Source organism: Phallusia mammillata, chromosome 1 (assembly GCF_965637545.1).
Source record: "Phallusia mammillata chromosome 1, kaPhaMamm4.hap1.1, whole genome shotgun sequence".
In the NCBI taxonomy this organism is placed as follows: Eukaryota; Metazoa; Chordata; class Ascidiacea; order Phlebobranchia; family Ascidiidae; genus Phallusia; species Phallusia mammillata.
Window position 1 is genome coordinate 22171566 of NC_137252.1, and position 17533 is coordinate 22189098.

The 17533-nt window shown below is 35.6% G+C and overlaps 2 protein-coding genes across 3 annotated transcripts; one reads left to right on the forward strand and one right to left on the reverse strand.

Annotated features, from left to right (window-relative positions):
- The first annotated feature begins 3386 nt into the window (after positions 1-3386).
- On the forward strand, positions 3387-9931 carry LOC145207102 (fidgetin-like protein 1). 2 transcript variants are annotated; one of them, XM_080078613.1, is made up of 11 exons: positions 3387-3670; positions 4627-4959; positions 5180-5272; positions 5926-6029; positions 6329-6461; positions 7059-7150; positions 7312-7449; positions 7676-7807; positions 8751-8900; positions 8984-9130; positions 9513-9931. In XM_080078613.1, the coding sequence occupies exons 1-11, from the start codon at positions 3469-3471 to the stop codon at positions 9666-9668; spliced, it is 1680 nt and encodes a 559-aa protein (XP_079934739.1). In that variant the 5' UTR covers positions 3387-3468; the 3' UTR covers positions 9669-9931. The 2 variants fall into 2 exon arrangements, with proteins under 2 accessions (XP_079934739.1, XP_079934786.1); XM_080078660.1 differs by having other exon boundaries at positions 6329-6380.
- Positions 9932-11657: 1726 nt separating this feature from the next.
- LOC145207334 (uncharacterized) lies at positions 11658-13050 on the reverse strand. Its single transcript, XM_080078678.1, has 2 exons — positions 12673-13050; positions 11658-12144 (listed from the first exon to the last, which is right to left on the reverse strand). The coding sequence occupies exons 1-2, from the start codon at positions 12826-12828 to the stop codon at positions 11833-11835; spliced, it is 468 nt and encodes a 155-aa protein (XP_079934804.1). The 5' UTR covers positions 12829-13050; the 3' UTR covers positions 11658-11832.
- Positions 13051-17533: the final 4483 nt, after the last annotated feature.

Here is a 17533-nt window from a genome sequence, read left to right on the forward strand (position 1 = left end):
AAGTTTTTTGAAAAGATATTTGGTCAGTTGTTACTATTGTCCTGCAGACAGTGCAGGTTATTTTATGGCTGTAATTTAAATTGCAATTTCCAAAGTTTCAAAAACTTTTTTCTCTGTTCTAATACAGATTTGAGTAGCTGCAGTAAACTTTCTTCCTATGTAATCCACGTACATACACGCAAACACTCTGCAGTTGGTGAACTCAGACTGAAGGTTGTGCGATGTTATCTGTAGTGTATGGTCATATTTGGTTTTCTCTTAAAAGTATGTTAACGAAATTTCTTGCCCGTCTAAATCCGTGTCCAATGTAATGTTCATTTGGGTTCAAAAAAGAAGATTTAAGTGCACTGATTTCGCCTTCGCATTTGTCTTTGTAGTTTTTGCAATACGGCCTCAATGGTATAGATTACAGCAGTGTTTCTTAACCTTTTTTGCGCTCGTACCCTTTGAGCTTTCATAAAATTTTCTCGTACCCCCTGTCTATAATGGCCGACGGAAGTAAATAAAATTGTAACGGTCAAACTCAGTGTATCTATAACTTGGGCTAAGTAGTATAACTAAGTAGTACACACAACTACCCCGTTCTGGATACTGTACATAACAAAGTAACTTGTTAAGCATTACTTACAAATATGCCTAAATAGCATATAATTTCACCCTGAATATCGTGCCCCCTGCTTTGATGCTTCGTACCCCCAAGGGGTACACGTACCCCTGGTTAAGAACCCCTGGATTACAGATTCGAAACCCAAATATTTAAAATCGTTTTGTTTTGGGTTATAAAACTTGCAGCCACTTGGAAACCTACGTTGATCTTAACACAAAGATAATTCTCCGTAGTTTTATATGTTACACCCAAACGACAAATTTTATAATCGTCTAGAAGGAATCTTTTTTGCCAAGCGTGTTGATGGACAAATAAGAGCAAAGGCCCTTCTGCTTTTGATTGCTGACATGTCTCCGAACCTACATTTTCTTCCATCCTCTTATTTGCTGCGATAGGTTTGCCTGATCAGAACTTTGTAACGCAGTATGCTTTATATAAGAGATTTAAAACTTTCTTTTTGTTAAAAAACTTTAATTTTGTTTGTCAGGATTACTTTGACGGTGCAGTCTTAAACTTCTTTCAGTGTCAATGTGAAAGACATGCCGTCTATCAGCAAATGACTGGTTTTAGCAAACATGCTTGTTCAATATTTGAAATAAATCATTAGCCTTGGTAATCCAACGTATTTGCTTTTGATTACAGTGTAGCGAATTAATTTTATTATTTACCCTACCTGTTCCACCACGTGACCGTGCGATGTTTATTTTAGGGAAAAAACACCAAAATTTTGCTGTTTTGTACTAAACCCGGCTGTTTCGAATCCTAATGCAGATTTTAGAGGTTAATTACTTCCATTTTCTAAACAATACTTTGTCGGTTTTGTAATCTAAGTTTGTACAGTAGATACGTGTTACACTATATTTCATCGTTTAAACAACAAATACACTTAATGTAGGCTAAACAGCAGGCAAAACAACCTACCTGATGGTATTGTAAAAATGAAATGACAAGTCGAATTTGAACACGCAAGCCGCAAAGGTGATTAACCTTTAATGACTGTTATATGCTGATATATCGCCTGGAATGTGATGTTCTGTAACCTACAATAAATGTACATAATAATAACCGGTAATCACCATTCGTAGTTTTGGTAACGGGTTATATGTTTACCTACGTGCTTTGGCAACAATTTAAAGAGGCTGATATTTTACCTTTTTTAGGTTGAAATTGTAATGATTCTGATTTTAGGCTTAGGAAATAACCTTTCTCCAGGTAGATCGCAGAATAAATGATTTTGTAATTAACTTTTCTCCAGCAAAAACAAAGAAAAGACATTTGAAATAATCTAGCGGTAATTTGATAAAGTTTAGTAGTGACGTCATAAGAATCATTTTTAATTTACAGTTGCCGGCTGCAATATGTAGACTTCAATTGGTTGAATTGACTGTAAAGGGGGCTGCTCTAAAATACGCAACCTACTTATAAAACGTACGGACCTTTTAAAACTGTTGACGGTTGACACCGCACATGTCACTGCATGTTGACGCATGTAAGAAGATTGGCACAAAGGGGTATCAGAGATTAAAATGTGATGTAAATTGCAAACCCTAGTAGCCCTTACGGTCAGGATTTAGATAAGTTTGCTGACGTTTATTAGACTACATATGTTGGAGTGGCTTGAAAAACGGATATAGTTGCCTAAACATATTATGTATTATTTCTATGGAACGCCTTCGGGCGGGAAATGTGAAAGTTTCTATTGGTGTGGATGTATAAGTCGTATTAAAGTCTACATAAAACAGTATAGTATACTTTTTTAGAGGGCAAATCGAAATCATCACAGAGATTAAGAGATTACGGACAGTTAAAATTGTTGTACCACTGACAGATAAGCAAAATAGGCTAAAAACTGATATTGTGAGTTTAGTTTGGTTTAAAGTCATTTGGCATTTTAAAAGCACTAACTACTAGGCTACCAGATTGGAAAGAATGGCGTGCGCGGAGGATTTATCTTCCGCGCAATATTTTGGATTTCCCCTTGTAATCCGCGCAAATTTAGGCATTTTACATGTAATCCGCGCAAAAAAAATGTTGTCCGCGCAAGCACAGCTTTCGTAGGTAACAATAAAAAACTTTCTTTAAAATTTTATATTTTCGTTTTACAATGAAGTTCTGTCGTCACAAGGCTTATTTCGCGAACAATCCACGTAAATCAGTCAAGCACATCGAAACTTACCGATCGTCACGCTTGAAATAACATTTCTATTTCGCTAACGTAGTCGTTAAAAGTACATTTATCTGTATTTTTAGGACGTAGTTTGACTATTAAAGTGACTGTCGGCTGGGTAAGTTACATAAAATAATGTTTTCTGTATGACAAATAATTAAAAACATCAAAGAGCAGTTTGGCAATCAAAAACTATCGCCACAAAACAAATCAGCAAAATGTTTTAATCGTTATGAAAATGAAAAATTGTAGAATCTAGCAGAACAGCTGCGTGCGCAATAGAGCAAAACTGAAGATTCGTCGTGTTTATTGCTTTATTTAGTTGTTCTTTTTGTCGGCTGGATAGTCTTGCAGGCGTTACATACAAATTGCGTTAATCGGTAAATCCACCTGTCAATCAAAAGTCTATCGATCCGCGCAGAAAATTGTAATTTCGCGCAAAAATCCGCGCAATTTTGACGAAAAAAATATCCTCCGCGCAAAAATAAAACTTTCCAATCTGGCTAGGCTAGGCATAATAACCAAAGAACAGTAGAATTTTATGCACCTTCTATATGTGAATACCTCCCCTTATATTTGCAATCAGTTGTTTTATAGTTATTAATTTCTGCAACCACAAATGTTTTCTTAGTTCTGTATCTGCCAGATTCACTAAGTATTTTGCTTCACACTTGTTATATACGGAACTGTGTACATGAGTTCGAATTTTCAGACAAGTTTATGGCAAAAAAGAAATTACCTATTACAAGATCCTGCAATACAAAATGAATCGCAAAGGATAAATGTGAGGCGCAATAATTTCATTCAAGCATCATCCCCACTCTGGCAAAAAGAATGTGATGAAGATTATCAACGAATGATAATTGATGATGAACTTCATTCTTGCATAAATAAAGGTATCAGATCTATTTAAAGTGTGCATTTACCATGATTTATGTTCATGGTTATATATTAACTAAGCCATTTTTTAATTGCACTGTTTAAAAAATAGTATTTATTCATTGTTTGTCAGTCTAAAATATTTTCATTTTGCTATCATAGGTGGCAAATCAACTAACTGTGTTTATTACAAAACATCTGATTTTTGTGTAAATAACCAATAGGCAGGTAAACCTCCTTCATAACAGTTTTACTGCCTAACCCAGGGGTGGGGAACCTGCGGCCTTTTAGGGCACCAAGTGCGGCCTTTGATATCAAAATACATTTAAGAATGTTGATACTACAGACTGCACCAGGCGCTAAAAAATATACAGAAACATATTTTTTGACCTTTATTCCACATTACTAGTTGATTAGTTCTAGGGCAGCGGTTTTCAAACTAGAGACAAACGGTCCCGTAGTGGTACACAAAGCGATTTCCATAGGATTGCTAAAAGCCCAAAGTTCTGCAATCTTACTTGTGTTGCAAAAGAACAATTGTTTACGCATAATCGCATGTCTTAAACTCGTCTGTGGTGTCACAAGCTGCTTTTAGATCATTGATATTTGTAAACAAGCGAGTTTCTAGGTTAAATAAATCCTGAATGTTGTAGTAAAGGTGGAATAGAGTGAGGAAATTTATTTAGCTTGGACTGTGAGTCCTACAACTTTTCGAGGGAATAGCAAAATGACCATTATGTATGTCAAAAAGTTTAAACACCACTCAACTTGGCCTGGGAAATAGTCTATATGCGGCCTAAACGTGTATAGATAAACCGTTTGGTGGCCTTTATAAACAAAAAGGTTCCCTACCCCTGGCCTAACCCAAAGCATATTGTCAACATCAAGGTATATCGTTGGTTGTTAAAAAGGTTTATTGTTTTACTCATAAGAATATTAGAATTTTGAAACTTTAATACAATGTTATCACCAGATGAAAGCTTGAATCCGATGGCACATTGCTATAACACAGCTTTGCAGCTCTGCAAAACTGCGCAATCAAATTTCTCTGAATGGAACAGCAGTCTTTCTTGCCAGGACATTGATGCAGTTTTACCAGACTGTAATGATAATGCTCAATGTTTTGATAAAAAAATAAACTCATCAATGAAACTTCTTGCAACCAGTAAAGATACTAATCAGCATCAGCAACCATTTGAAAAAGGACAACAAAGCATAAAAAGTGACTCCCGAAATGTATACAAAACAATTGAAAAAGATCCACCCAAGAAGCCAAGGTTAGATCAAATACAACAAACAGAAAAAGGTATGTCACTAGACATTAATACATATTTGCACATATGCATTTAGTTTGTAGATGTTAAGTAGGTGTGTACTGGTGTCACTTTATGCTTTAAATCCCAACTTGAACATTGTTGCATTTTTGCCTGGTTGTACTGTACAAGTTCATATTTTTGTAGTACAGTGAATTGATTTTAAATAAGTTTGTTTTTACTTGTAAAGCTGTCTAAAAATTGTTGACATAGATAGACCAAATGTTCACTCAACTTTCCGGTCAGCAAAAGAGCAGCATGAAATCGATCAAGCAAAAAAGAACAACAAATCATATTCACCACAAGGTGGGTCTTCTGCTCACATGTTTGGTATGTTGTTTGGTTTTGCAAAAGGGTGTGCAACCTGCAGCCAAAGAAGTGAGTGTGGCCCATTAAAAAAACTTAGTCCAACACTCAGAGATTTTAAATGTTAAATCTGGTGCGGTCCGCTAAACTATATCGTCAGGTGCTAGTGAGTAATTTCCTATTCTTTGTTGAAAGGTCTGCACTCAATAAGAGGAAACAGTGAAAATAACTACCTATTATACTGTACTGCATAAAAAGTTATTCAGTTAAATTGCAATTAATTGGATTCTACCACCAGCAACTAAACTTTGTTTTAACCCAACGACTCAAAGTGTATATACAGTGTTTTATATAGATTTTAATACGAATATATGACTTACATCCACATTCCACACCAATAGAAACTCTTACATCAGCGGTTCCCGATGGGTTGAACTAAATTAAAGTCACCAACTGCCTTAGACGAAAAGATCAAATCTGACTTGCAAAAAAAAAACAGACAGCTCGACGGCAGACTCATTATGAGCATAACACATTCAGGATAAAATGAAACAAACAAACTGAGCTGAAAAAAGCAAATCTAATGAAAGATTCATTGTTCAAATTTATGTAAGGTTGTTGTAAAAATGTAGTTGTCTTTCTTTGTGTTCAAGGTAAATCATTAAAAAAGTCACTTGGGTCAAGACCGCGTAACCAGTGCTTCGCTAAATTTATTCCACCAACTGGAAAGGAGAAAGAAGATGAGCAAAACTTGATGGTGAGAGATGAGAGTAACAGATTCATTTTTTTAATGTTCGAACATTATACATTTTTTTCAAGATAAAAATCAAGATGTTCCGCAAAAAATACCATGTTATCCATATTTTATGATAAAAGATTGAAGTTCTTTTACAATTACTCTGGCAAGAATACTTAGCTGTCAATAAAATATTTAAAAAATATACTGGAGTATGTTAAAGGTTTAAATACCAAAATAATACTTTACCAAAAAAGCAGTCCAGTGTTAATAACATTGTTTTGTTTGCTGATTAGTATCACAGACTTGATTTTTTACAGAAAGTAGGATCAAAACAGCTGGACCAAAATGCTGCAGATTCCAAACTGAAAGGTATTGAACCACAGTTGGTTGAAATTATTTTGAGTGAAATTATGGACCATGGTCCATCGATAGAATGGGATGACATTGCAGGTTTGTGAAAGTGCTGTTTTGTGGAGTAGAGAACATTTTACCCTTTCAAACGTATTTAACAGTTTTTCTTATAGCTGACATGTGCTTGAAATGTAATTATTGGAACTAATGTATAAAAATAAAATGCATGTACCTTTTAAAGACTTTTGTGCAAAGTCTGAATACCATTATGATTTTAGTTCAATTTAACTTTTCCACATTATTCAGTTTGCCACACACAATTACACCAAAAGACATTAACCATGAGTCAAGTTGTGAAACAAACTAGAAATGTTTTATATAACTGGGGGAGCATGCTGTTATGTTGTTGTTAGCTGTTTGACTCTTTTGCCCCAGGATTTACATCAGCCTTGTTTCATAAACACTTAACTTCACGTTAAATGACTTGTTTAAGTTGGACATACTGTGCATAGATTAGAAATTTTATTTGGTGTCATCAGTTTGTAAAAATTGGGAGAAATTTCAAGTTTATTACAGACGCAAACATAAAAAATTAAATGTAGTCATTATACTGCACTGTACTGGCAAGTTTTATGTTCAGAATCCCAATTTTAACAAGGTCAAAATCAAGGATTATAATCATACATTTATACCAAGGTTTGGAATATGCAAAATCAACTATAAAGGAAATTGTTATTTGGCCTTTGCTACGTCCTGACATATTTACTGGTCTAAGAGGCCCACCCAAGGTATGTATTATAAATTTTGGTTTTTAACTAAACTGCTACACTGTACCAGGTTTCAACAGCTTTTGCAGATTGTGTGTGAATGACACCATTATAAACAAAGCACAGGCTTAGATACGAATGCTGCTGTAATTGTTTGTTGCGTAAACCACAATTTTTTTCAGGGAATATTATTGTTTGGACCACCAGGAACTGGGAAAACTTTAATAGGAAAGTGCATTGCAAGCCAATCTGGTGCTACATTTTTTAGTATCAGTGCTTCTTCATTAACATCAAAATGGATTGGACAAGGAGAAAAATTGGTGAGTGTATTCAAGAGAATTGTGAAAAGTCTGATTCAAATATTTTGTGTTACTTTTGTTTGTGCAACCTATTAGTTATTTTTCGCACAAACAGGCAATGGGGGCCGGAAAGTATTAAATAACTCATGGAGTTCTGCATTAAATAGAACACTAAGGTTATAAAAATACATTTGATCAAAACACGTTCATTAAAACATTAAATTTTTATAAATAATGCATCCTTCAGGTTCGAGCACTATTTGTTGTAGCAAACATGCACCAACCCAGTGTCATCTTCATTGATGAAATTGATTCTCTCTTATCTCAAAGATCAGACACTGAACATGAATCATCAAGGAGGATAAAAACCGAATTTTTCGTAAGAATTCAGGACCTTTTTGTTTGTTTTACCAGTGCTACTTAAACTGAGTTGTAATTATAGGAAACCACATCTGTCTATCCGTTTTGTTGCTAAATGTAATAGCTGATTAAGATCTAAGAGTAAATTTATCTGAACAACAGGAGTTACCAGGAACTAACCACCACTGCCCCTTTGTTCGATTGTTCGCATACAATGTTAATATTTTGTCCAAGCAAGAAAATAGTAGTGGGATTAAGCAAGAAAAATTAACTCATCAGTGTAAATCTTGTTCAGTTATTTTTAAAAATTGAAGTTTGTCATATTTACAAGCTGGATTTGGTAGGTAAGATGCCCCAACTGATTTTTTGTATTTGATGAGACGTCTTTGTAATGTATGTTGTTTTGTAAATACTACACCAGGGGTCGGCAACCCCTGGCATGCGTGCCAAGGTTGGCACACGAGATTGTTTTTCACGGCACGCCAACCGATTTGCGTGTTTATGTTAAAGTAACAATTTAACTTGTTACACTGCTTTTTATAGTTTTTGTCATGCCATTGTATTAAAATTCAGCCTTACATGCACAAAACACTCTGCTTACTCTTTTTTATTGATACCTACTGACACAAGCCACTATTATTTATAAAAACGTTGGCATGTGAGGTCACTAATACATGAAAATAACAAATAAATTGCCATGTGTCGCTTGCCGACCCCTGTACTACACCATATGACAGAAAAAAAACCACCACTACCCGGCACTGAACAGTTTGAGTAGCATTATGTCATACAACAAAGCATAAGAGCATCATTGTATTGACATTACATGTCACCTTACCATTTATTGATCTTAAATATATCAGTTGTTGTTTAAATTACAGTAAGAATATAAGTGTGTCTCAATTTCCAAAACTTATTTTCGAAACTAAACTTGGCTGAAATGTATGAAAACAAATTTGTAGGTGCAATTAGATGGAGCTACAACTTCTTCTGATGACAGAATTTTGGTTGTTGGTGCAACTAACAGGCCTCAGGAAATTGATGAAGCCGCAAGACGACGTCTTGTTAAACGACTTTACATTCCCCTGCCTGATCGAAATGCTAGAGAAAAGGTTCAGTTTTTGGTGCTTTTCAAGCTTTATTTTCAATATTTGAAATACATTAAGTGTAATCTTAAAGTACATGTCATAATTAGATCATAAAAAAACTGTTGATGCAACAACCACACAACCTTATACCTGATGAGATCAACAAAATTGTATTATCAACTGATGGATATTCAGGTGCTGATGTCACAAACTTATGCAAAGAAGCTGCACTTGGGCCTATACGCAGCCTGAAGGTAAATGTCGAAACATTAAACACTGACCTAAAATTTTGATGCCATAGAAATCAAAACACATATTTTACTTCAAACTTACCTTGTTAAATGAAATTTGCAGTGTGTAAAATGTATTAATGTGGTGTTTTGATTTTTGCATTGCATTTACAGCTCTACCTGGATTAAAACGGAAACAGTGTCTAAATAGAATGGGATTTGAGTAGTTTGTATCCGATATACTATGATTAATTTAGCAGTACATCAATCAGTGTGTTTCGAAGCACACAACAAATTTTACCTTGTGGTTTTATTGTTGGTCTTTTCCTCTTTCGAAAACAAAAAAAAGGTTTTTGTTTCACATAAATTTACAAACATAAACAGATTACTTAAATTGTTTTTAAAGGGTAAAGAGATAAAGAACATTCAAAAAGACGATGTGCGCCCTATTCAGAATCAAGATTTTGAGATGGCACTTTTGAGGGTTAAAGCAAGTGTTTCATCCAATGACATTCTTGCATATCAGGAGTGGAACAACACTTTTGGATGTGGTACTATATAGTAATAAGCTTCCCAGTTATGAACTTGGTCAGTGTTTTGTGATGAAACTTTTTTTTGCATTAATATTTTACAGTTTGATGACTGTAGATATTAAGCAACATTGCAGGTACTTTTGTGCTGGCTTGACTAACTCTACAAGTTACTTATTATGTGTCCCCTCTCGAAGGGCACCCAATTTGATTTTACTTTGTTTTATTTATTTCTCTCTTTGTTTCTTTTCTGACAGATCTCTTTAGTTTAGCCAATAAATGGATTGTGCTGATACTTTGGCATGTGTCCGACCCAATTATGTAGATTTCTTGAGCTGTTTACGTCCCAGGTTGAGTAAAATGTTTTTCAAGTCGTGATGACGTCAGTACCTTGGACAAAGGCGTAGACTCTACGCCGTAGAGCTAAAAAATACCAGGGCGCGAGTGCAATTTATTGGCGTCAATACCTATATTATGTGCAGTATCTGTACCTGTACGATACTGTATGGGGCCAAATACTGATACCTTACATAATACAAGTAAAACGTGCTTTCGTTTGTCGTTTCTTGCACACCATTTAGCAAAAAATAACTGACGCAATTTCTTGGTGTGTTTGGGACGTTTGCTGTTTGACTTTTACAACATATCCACGTACGGAAAGGACAATTTGCCGAATCAGCACTTTTAACGACTTCTGGTATAAAATTAAAGGAGATTCGCGTTTGAATATAGCCGACTTTCTATTGTTGACGCCCAAACTTAATCGCCTTAAGACAAGTTTAGGCCGTTGTAGTGCTTTGCAAACTGACACTCAACACGACTTAGGAATCGTTAATACACACCTACTTAACAACATGTAAAAGTGGCTATAAGCACCTTGCATGGGTTAAAGTTGGCGCAAGGGATCTATTAACAAAAAAATTATTGCGCCAAAAATCACTGACGTTATATTTCATGTTTATGTCATCATAAAATGCCCGTTATAAATATGATTGTTGCGTTTCAACCTACGCTTGTTCGATCACTGACGTGACTATAAATGCATCTGAGTTTAGCAGAAAAAACGTTTTAAAACCGACATATCTTAAACAAAGATGTGATAATGATGTAATACAAAGGTCAAGACCGAGGTTGCGCGGCACACCCCTACTCTACGCCAGTGACCTTGGTTGTTCCTTAAAACACCATTGGTGGTAGGAAAACGTTTAACTGCAAACTGTTGCTAACTGCAACAAAATCACACCGGTCAATCGCAAGCCACGGAAAAATCGGTATGTGCACAGGGGCCGATAGGCGGTGGCGGAGTGGCGCGCCCACCTGGGTTTCTAAAGCACGGTGGCGGCCACCGTGGATATGTTTGTAGCGACATCGTACAAACATATGTTTGTAGCGACATCGTACGAAATGTCGTCAAATCTGAAGAAAATTAGAAACAATTTTGCTTTTATACAAACGTACAGACAAAATAACCACAAAACGTGACTTAAAACTGCAACATGCTTATGTTACTGCCTTGTTTATGACGTCAAACACATAATCGTCTGCTAGTGAATGTTTGGTTATTTTCGTGTGCAATGCCAATGTGTTGTAATATAAGGTTATCTCAGGATATAATGCAGCAACAACTCGACGAATTTTTTTTAAACGTTGTTAAACCAATGACACGTGTTGCAATTGCCAACTAAATATTATTTCAAACATATCGTTTTTTTCTAAATTATGACGAACTTTGCATTCTGTGGGAAGTTTGTTGGGCTTTGAGTTGTTGTGATTGCAATCATTAGTGACGTCATATTTTACGTTGGCCACCTTGCATTTTTGTAAAACTCGGCGCGTATGGGTATGTATGTGGGACAGTTTGGAAAAAAACCCACTTATCATTTATGAAGAAAAGAAGTCAGTTTAATGCAATCCGCTTAATTGGGACAGTTTTCAAATCATCGCCATACTTTCTAAAAATGAGTTTTAAAGTCTACAAAGCTAAAAAATATCTGGCTTTCGTAAAATTCCAACTTCTGAAATTTAGGAAACATGAATTTAATTTTGTAGACAAGTAAGTAAAACCAGCACTTGGTGCCAACCACAGCAGCATGCAACATACCGGACATTGATTGTATTGCACATAATGGTACAATACACCATTGTTTAAAAAGCAAAACAAGAAAGGGTACAAATACAGTCCAGCAAAATAGGCACCTAATATTGCAAAACAGAATACTCAATATCAAAACTATACTCCACATTTGTGTCACACCATAATTCAGGTAAAGAAACACTTTCCATTAGAGTTTCATGTCGTAAAGTGGTTTCAATTGATGACGCAAATTGAAAAGGCACATCCCTTACACAATTTAAATTGTCTGTCTGCTTTGAATGTGAAACAACATCCTTGTGGTCTGTCTGGTTAGGAATAGAAAAGCTTGGTTGGGATATAGAAGCTGACCCACTTGGATTCAAATTGCCTCCTTGGTATGTTTGGGTTTGGTCCGCATTCTCTTCCTTAATTTCCTAAAACATAACACATACAAACTTTCTGATAAACAGGTTTATTTTATGTATGATTTTGTACTGTTCAAGTTATGCATCAGATCGTTAGTTGATGTGATTGTAAACTTTTAATCTGCAGTGTTTATTTAGCGCAGGAAGTACTATTCTATTTGTTTGTGTGTTAGGCTGGTACAATAGTGTTATTGTCAAGCAGCTCTTCAAACTCAACAAAACTCTAAAATACTTGGAACTGTCGTAAGTGTTGGGATGAGTTCGAACAGGCAATAAACCATTTATGTATGTAAACTGCTGATTTACCAGGCAATCTGCACAGTGTTAAAAGAATTATGAAATAGTTTTTTTGCACCATTATGATACAAAAGCTCTCATAAATTTTTTTATTTACTTTTCTTCTAAACTGTTGCAACCAAAGAAAGTTTGTTAGGTTTTCTGTTTTTGAAAAGTAGTAATAACAAAAAATGAAGAAAGGTTTATTTTAACAGACTTAGGACTTTAAAAAGGTGTAATCAAGCAGTCAGTCAAACTTACATTGTATGATGGAGGCGTTTCTTTATTGGCGAGATTACCTGGATTAACTGTACTTTTTTCATCTTTTGTCTCTCCAATAAATACAAAACCATCAACTTCTTCGTCAGGTGAAGACAGCTCAGTAGGCTGAGACTTTTTTCGAAATAAAAAATTCATGTGTTGGGCTGTATCTGCACTGACCGTGTAACTCAGTCTTTTGTACAACAGGGGGAACAAAACACTTCACAGATGAATTAGGTACCGTTTCAGATCTGTTGTTTACTAGCTCAAACAGTTGTGTAATACTGTGAAACAACCTACGTCTTTTAAACACGCACAACAACAAGCTTAGTGACGAGACGACTGACGTGTATGTGTAAACAAGTTTTGTTTAGAAAATGTTCTAACACAAGAACTCACAGACAGGTCTGCTAATTTCCGAAATGTGGCGCAACGGAGCATAGGCTTTTAATATGGCAATAATTGCCATAAGTCATTAATTTGCTGAGTCAGCAATTATTGCCATTGTAAAAGCCTATACTCCGTTGCGCTCTTTTTGGAAATTAGAAGGCCTGTCTGTGAGTTCTTGTGTTAGCAGCTCTACCGTTTTGTTTGCCTTTGATCCGTTGATACTGTACGTCGTAGTGTTTCACAAATGTTTTTGTTGTCAAATATTTTTGAACAAATGCACATGCAGTCCGTTTGTTTGACGAATGGTACATCGATACCATGTTGTATGGCAGGGGTCTCGAACACGCGGCCCGCGGGCCACATGTGGCCCGCCAGGCAATTTTCCGTGGCCCGCGGCGTTATTAGAAAATGAAAAAATAAATTAATATCTTCTAAAATTTAAAGGATGTGTTTGTTTTATTTACCTTTCAAGTATTTCACAATTCCAAATTATATATCAATAAGTTAAAAATACCAAATTTAATCTTTGTGATGCATTATTATTATTGTGATGAAATAAGGCAATCTTATTCTGATCATCAAAGCGTATAAAGTTTAGATCCGTTACGTTTTTTGTGTCCACTATTTTTGTTTAGCTTAGGGCAGTGGTTCCCAACCTTTTTGTATTCACGGACCCCTTTTATAAAGTTTATAGGTCCGCGGACCCCCAATGTAATTTAGTCTTGTAATGTTTTTCGTTTCCTGCATTATACCTTATTATACTTTCGCTTTTTGGGACAGAATTTTAATCATCCTTTACAGTCCTTCAATTTCAATAAAGTGCATACAATGCAACGAAGGGATAAATTTTTTGGTGTACAATAATTACAACAAAGCACAATAAGATCTATTGTTAATGTACATTGTGATGTCACAATGGAGGTAACAGTCACAAACTCTCCTGATCCAGGGGTTTGATAAACAGTTTGCACTCGTATGAACGAATGTAAAAACGGTTTGGGAATTTAAAAATATTGTGCTGTTGTTAATGCTTCTACAAATGTCTACCTCCACGGATCCCCTCAAACCATCTCACGGACCCCCAACGGGTCCGCGAACCCCAGGTTGGGAACCACTGGCTTAGGGATACGGAACTTTTAAGTTCATAAAGGCCAACCAAAGTTTTGTTGACACTTATGCTGGCCGCATTGACTTTTACAGATGCCTATAGGCCAGTGGTTTCCAAACCATTTCATTTACATAACAGACGTTTCGTAATTTTTCGCGGTCCACGATGAATCAATGCTAAACCAATGAAATAGCTTAAGCTGCTAAAAGTAATTTAAACTTTTGCCACTACAGCTTTGGGATTTATTTTACCTAACTACTATCGCTTGGTTACGCATATCAATGATCTCAGAGCGGGTTATGACATCACAGACAAAACTAAGGTATGGAATTATGCGCAAACATTTGCTTTCTTTGTTGATTTTTATGAAATGAAAAAGCATTGATGAACACGCAACTAAGATTGTAAAGTCATAAGCTCTTGAAAGTCAACGAAAATAACGCCGTTAGCCACTAAGGAACCATGAACTATCTAGTTTGGAAACATCTGGCGTGGAGTGTCAATTCCACAGTAATGTAACCACATATTTTTATATGATTGGTTTCGTGCAGTATAAAGGTCTTTTAGAACATTTTGACATGTAAGACTGCATGTGGCCCGCGGCCTCTAGAAAATTTGAAAATTGGCCCGGGACAACCGTTGAGTTGGAGACCCCTGTTGTACAACAGGGCTTACGGCAAGAATTTGCACAATGTGCGCCAAAATGTGCAGGTCGAAATGTGCGCACATTTTTCGAAAATGTGCAGGTGCCAAAATGTGCAGGGTAAAATGTGCGCACATTTTTCGAAAATGTGCAGGTGCCAAAATGTGCAGGTCAAAATGTGCAGGTGCCAAAATGTGCAGGTTAAAATATGCGCACATTTTTCGAAAATGTGCAGGTGCCAAAATGTGCAGGTCAAAATGTGCAGGTGCCAAAATGTGCAGGTCAAAATGTGCAGGTGCCAAAATGTGCAGGTGCCAAAATGTGCAGGTCAAAATGTGTAGGTTAAAATGTGCAGGTCAAAATGTGCAGGTCAAAATGTGCAGGTCAAAATGTGCAGGTCAAAATGTGCAGGTCAAAATGTGCAGGTGCCAAAATTTCTCCCTTTCATACTAAAAAAGTCTTTCTGTCCCTTTCACACAAACAATTTTTTGTCCCAATTACATAATTATTATATATCTTTCCCTGCATTTTTATTTTAAATAGTGTTCTGTGCAAATCAATTAACTTATATAGGTATGTTATTTTTCTTGTTAAATGCAGTGGATTAAGTTTTTTAACTGAACAGAATATGACCCTTCAGGGCAAAAATAACTGAAAATACAATGTGGTTTCAAACAAATGCAGTGGTAAATAACTGATGCCTATATAAATGGTGAGAACTTATACTTTTGCATTGCACATCCATCATTTTTTTCATGACATCTCAGTATTATCCTTTTCTAAACCCGTTTTGTTACCATTGTACATATTTTTTACCAAAAATATAATACAGAATGCCCACAGCGGTCTCAAAAAAATATTTTCCCTATCCTAATATTCTTTCTGGCTGTTTCAGTCTCTTTATCTCTCTAATTGTTCACGCCAGGTTTAGTTTGTTTATTTATTTGCAATCCCACATGAAACATACACCTTTTTCGTTCATAATGGCAATCATCTAGTTTCTGTATATTAGTCAGGAAACAATTACAAATTTTGCAAAAGCATCTAATGATATTTTGGTGTATTATGATATTCCTACAGTAGGTCTTTTTAGCCATCTGGTCCACACAATAGCAAGTCAGAAGCAATAACATGAATGTTTTAGCAAACTTAAAATTAGGGCATCACATCAAGTATTTGTGTGGGTTTCAAAATTAACCTAATTAAATACCCATATACCAAGTTATGTCATGTAAATGAGCCTCAAAGAAATAAAAAATGTCAAACATTAAGTTGGGCAACTGTGTGGTTGTCCTTTTCTTTTTGAATGTTGTCATTTGAGTTTCTTCCAAAGACACATATATAGTCCTTTTGTGCAGTATAACCCAAAGGATGGAAAACTTTCTAATAATTCATTTGTTTCATTGAATAAAAATCACTGGACAGCTGGGTCTTTGACTTGGTTTTGAGTTTAATAACAGTATACTCATATGGTAGTCCAGCAACTTCTAGAATTTCACATATGTCTTTTTTGGAAACTCTGTGAGGATCAGTGTAACTTTTGCAATGCAGTAAAAATCTAGCTTGTTGGCTGGCCGTAAACATCCTGTCAGGCATTTACGCACTTTGTAAAAGTTGCAGTAACTCATAAAAGGATAAGCGAGACCTCCAGACTTTGGCTCCACTAAAGAAATCAGCTGGCCCTGTGGTCGCATGGTTGACAACATGCTGACAATTTTGATAACTTCCGTAAACTAGTTTTTTGCCTTGAAAAAACATATCCTCATAAATACTCTGTTGTGTCTAACTCTTTGTTACTTATCATAGCAATTTGACTTGTGTTTTCTGCACCAGTTTCCTTGGTGGTTATGATGTCTAGCAATTGTTTTGGTGCCTTGAATTTTTCTTCAAATAAACTTAATTTTTGATTCACAAAATTTACCCTTTGTTGACAGTTTAAAATGAGTAACTTTGGAAAAAAACATGATCTTTGTTCAAGCTTGACCTTTCGTCTGTCCAGAGTTCCTGGTCGAGGCCAAAGTCGTTGAACATCAGTTCAAAGATACAGCCAGTTAGGAAAGTTCTATTTTTACCAGACTTTAAATCAATTAGTAATAAACTTTATGCACCCTTTAATATGTTAGGTAAAATCACTTCAAAGCGTTTAAAGAAGTACTAAAAAGATAAAACGTACATTAAATACTCTCCAACAGCACAATCACAACCACGTAGTAACATTATACAGGGTAGATGCATAAATCTGACCATACAAGCCCAGCTTTGTCATTTGCTTGCTCTTAAAGCACCAAACTCAATGCAAGCATCCGACAAGCGTGTAGTGTTAATCAAGCGTGACGGAAACAATAGCTGGACTGTCATATGAGTATACTATTGTCTAATTGTAAAATCTATAGAAGCTGGGCAGGCTACAAGCTAACAGGCCTTAAATTAAAAACAATAAAGTCAAACCGATTGAGGTGACGATCGTGTACATATCTAGTCTGAAAAACAGTGTTTCCTATTTCCTGAATGCTAGATAATTTCACGCTTTGCCATATCTAACAAACACAACATGCATTTTTACAAGTTTCTCTTAAATCCGATTTTAATTTATAGGTCATAACTTATAACTAATATTTTTGGCACAATTTATGACCACAACAATAGTTTGACGTTAAATATCAATACTTCATTTGAGCGACTGCACATTTTGGCACCTGCACATTATGACTTGCACATTT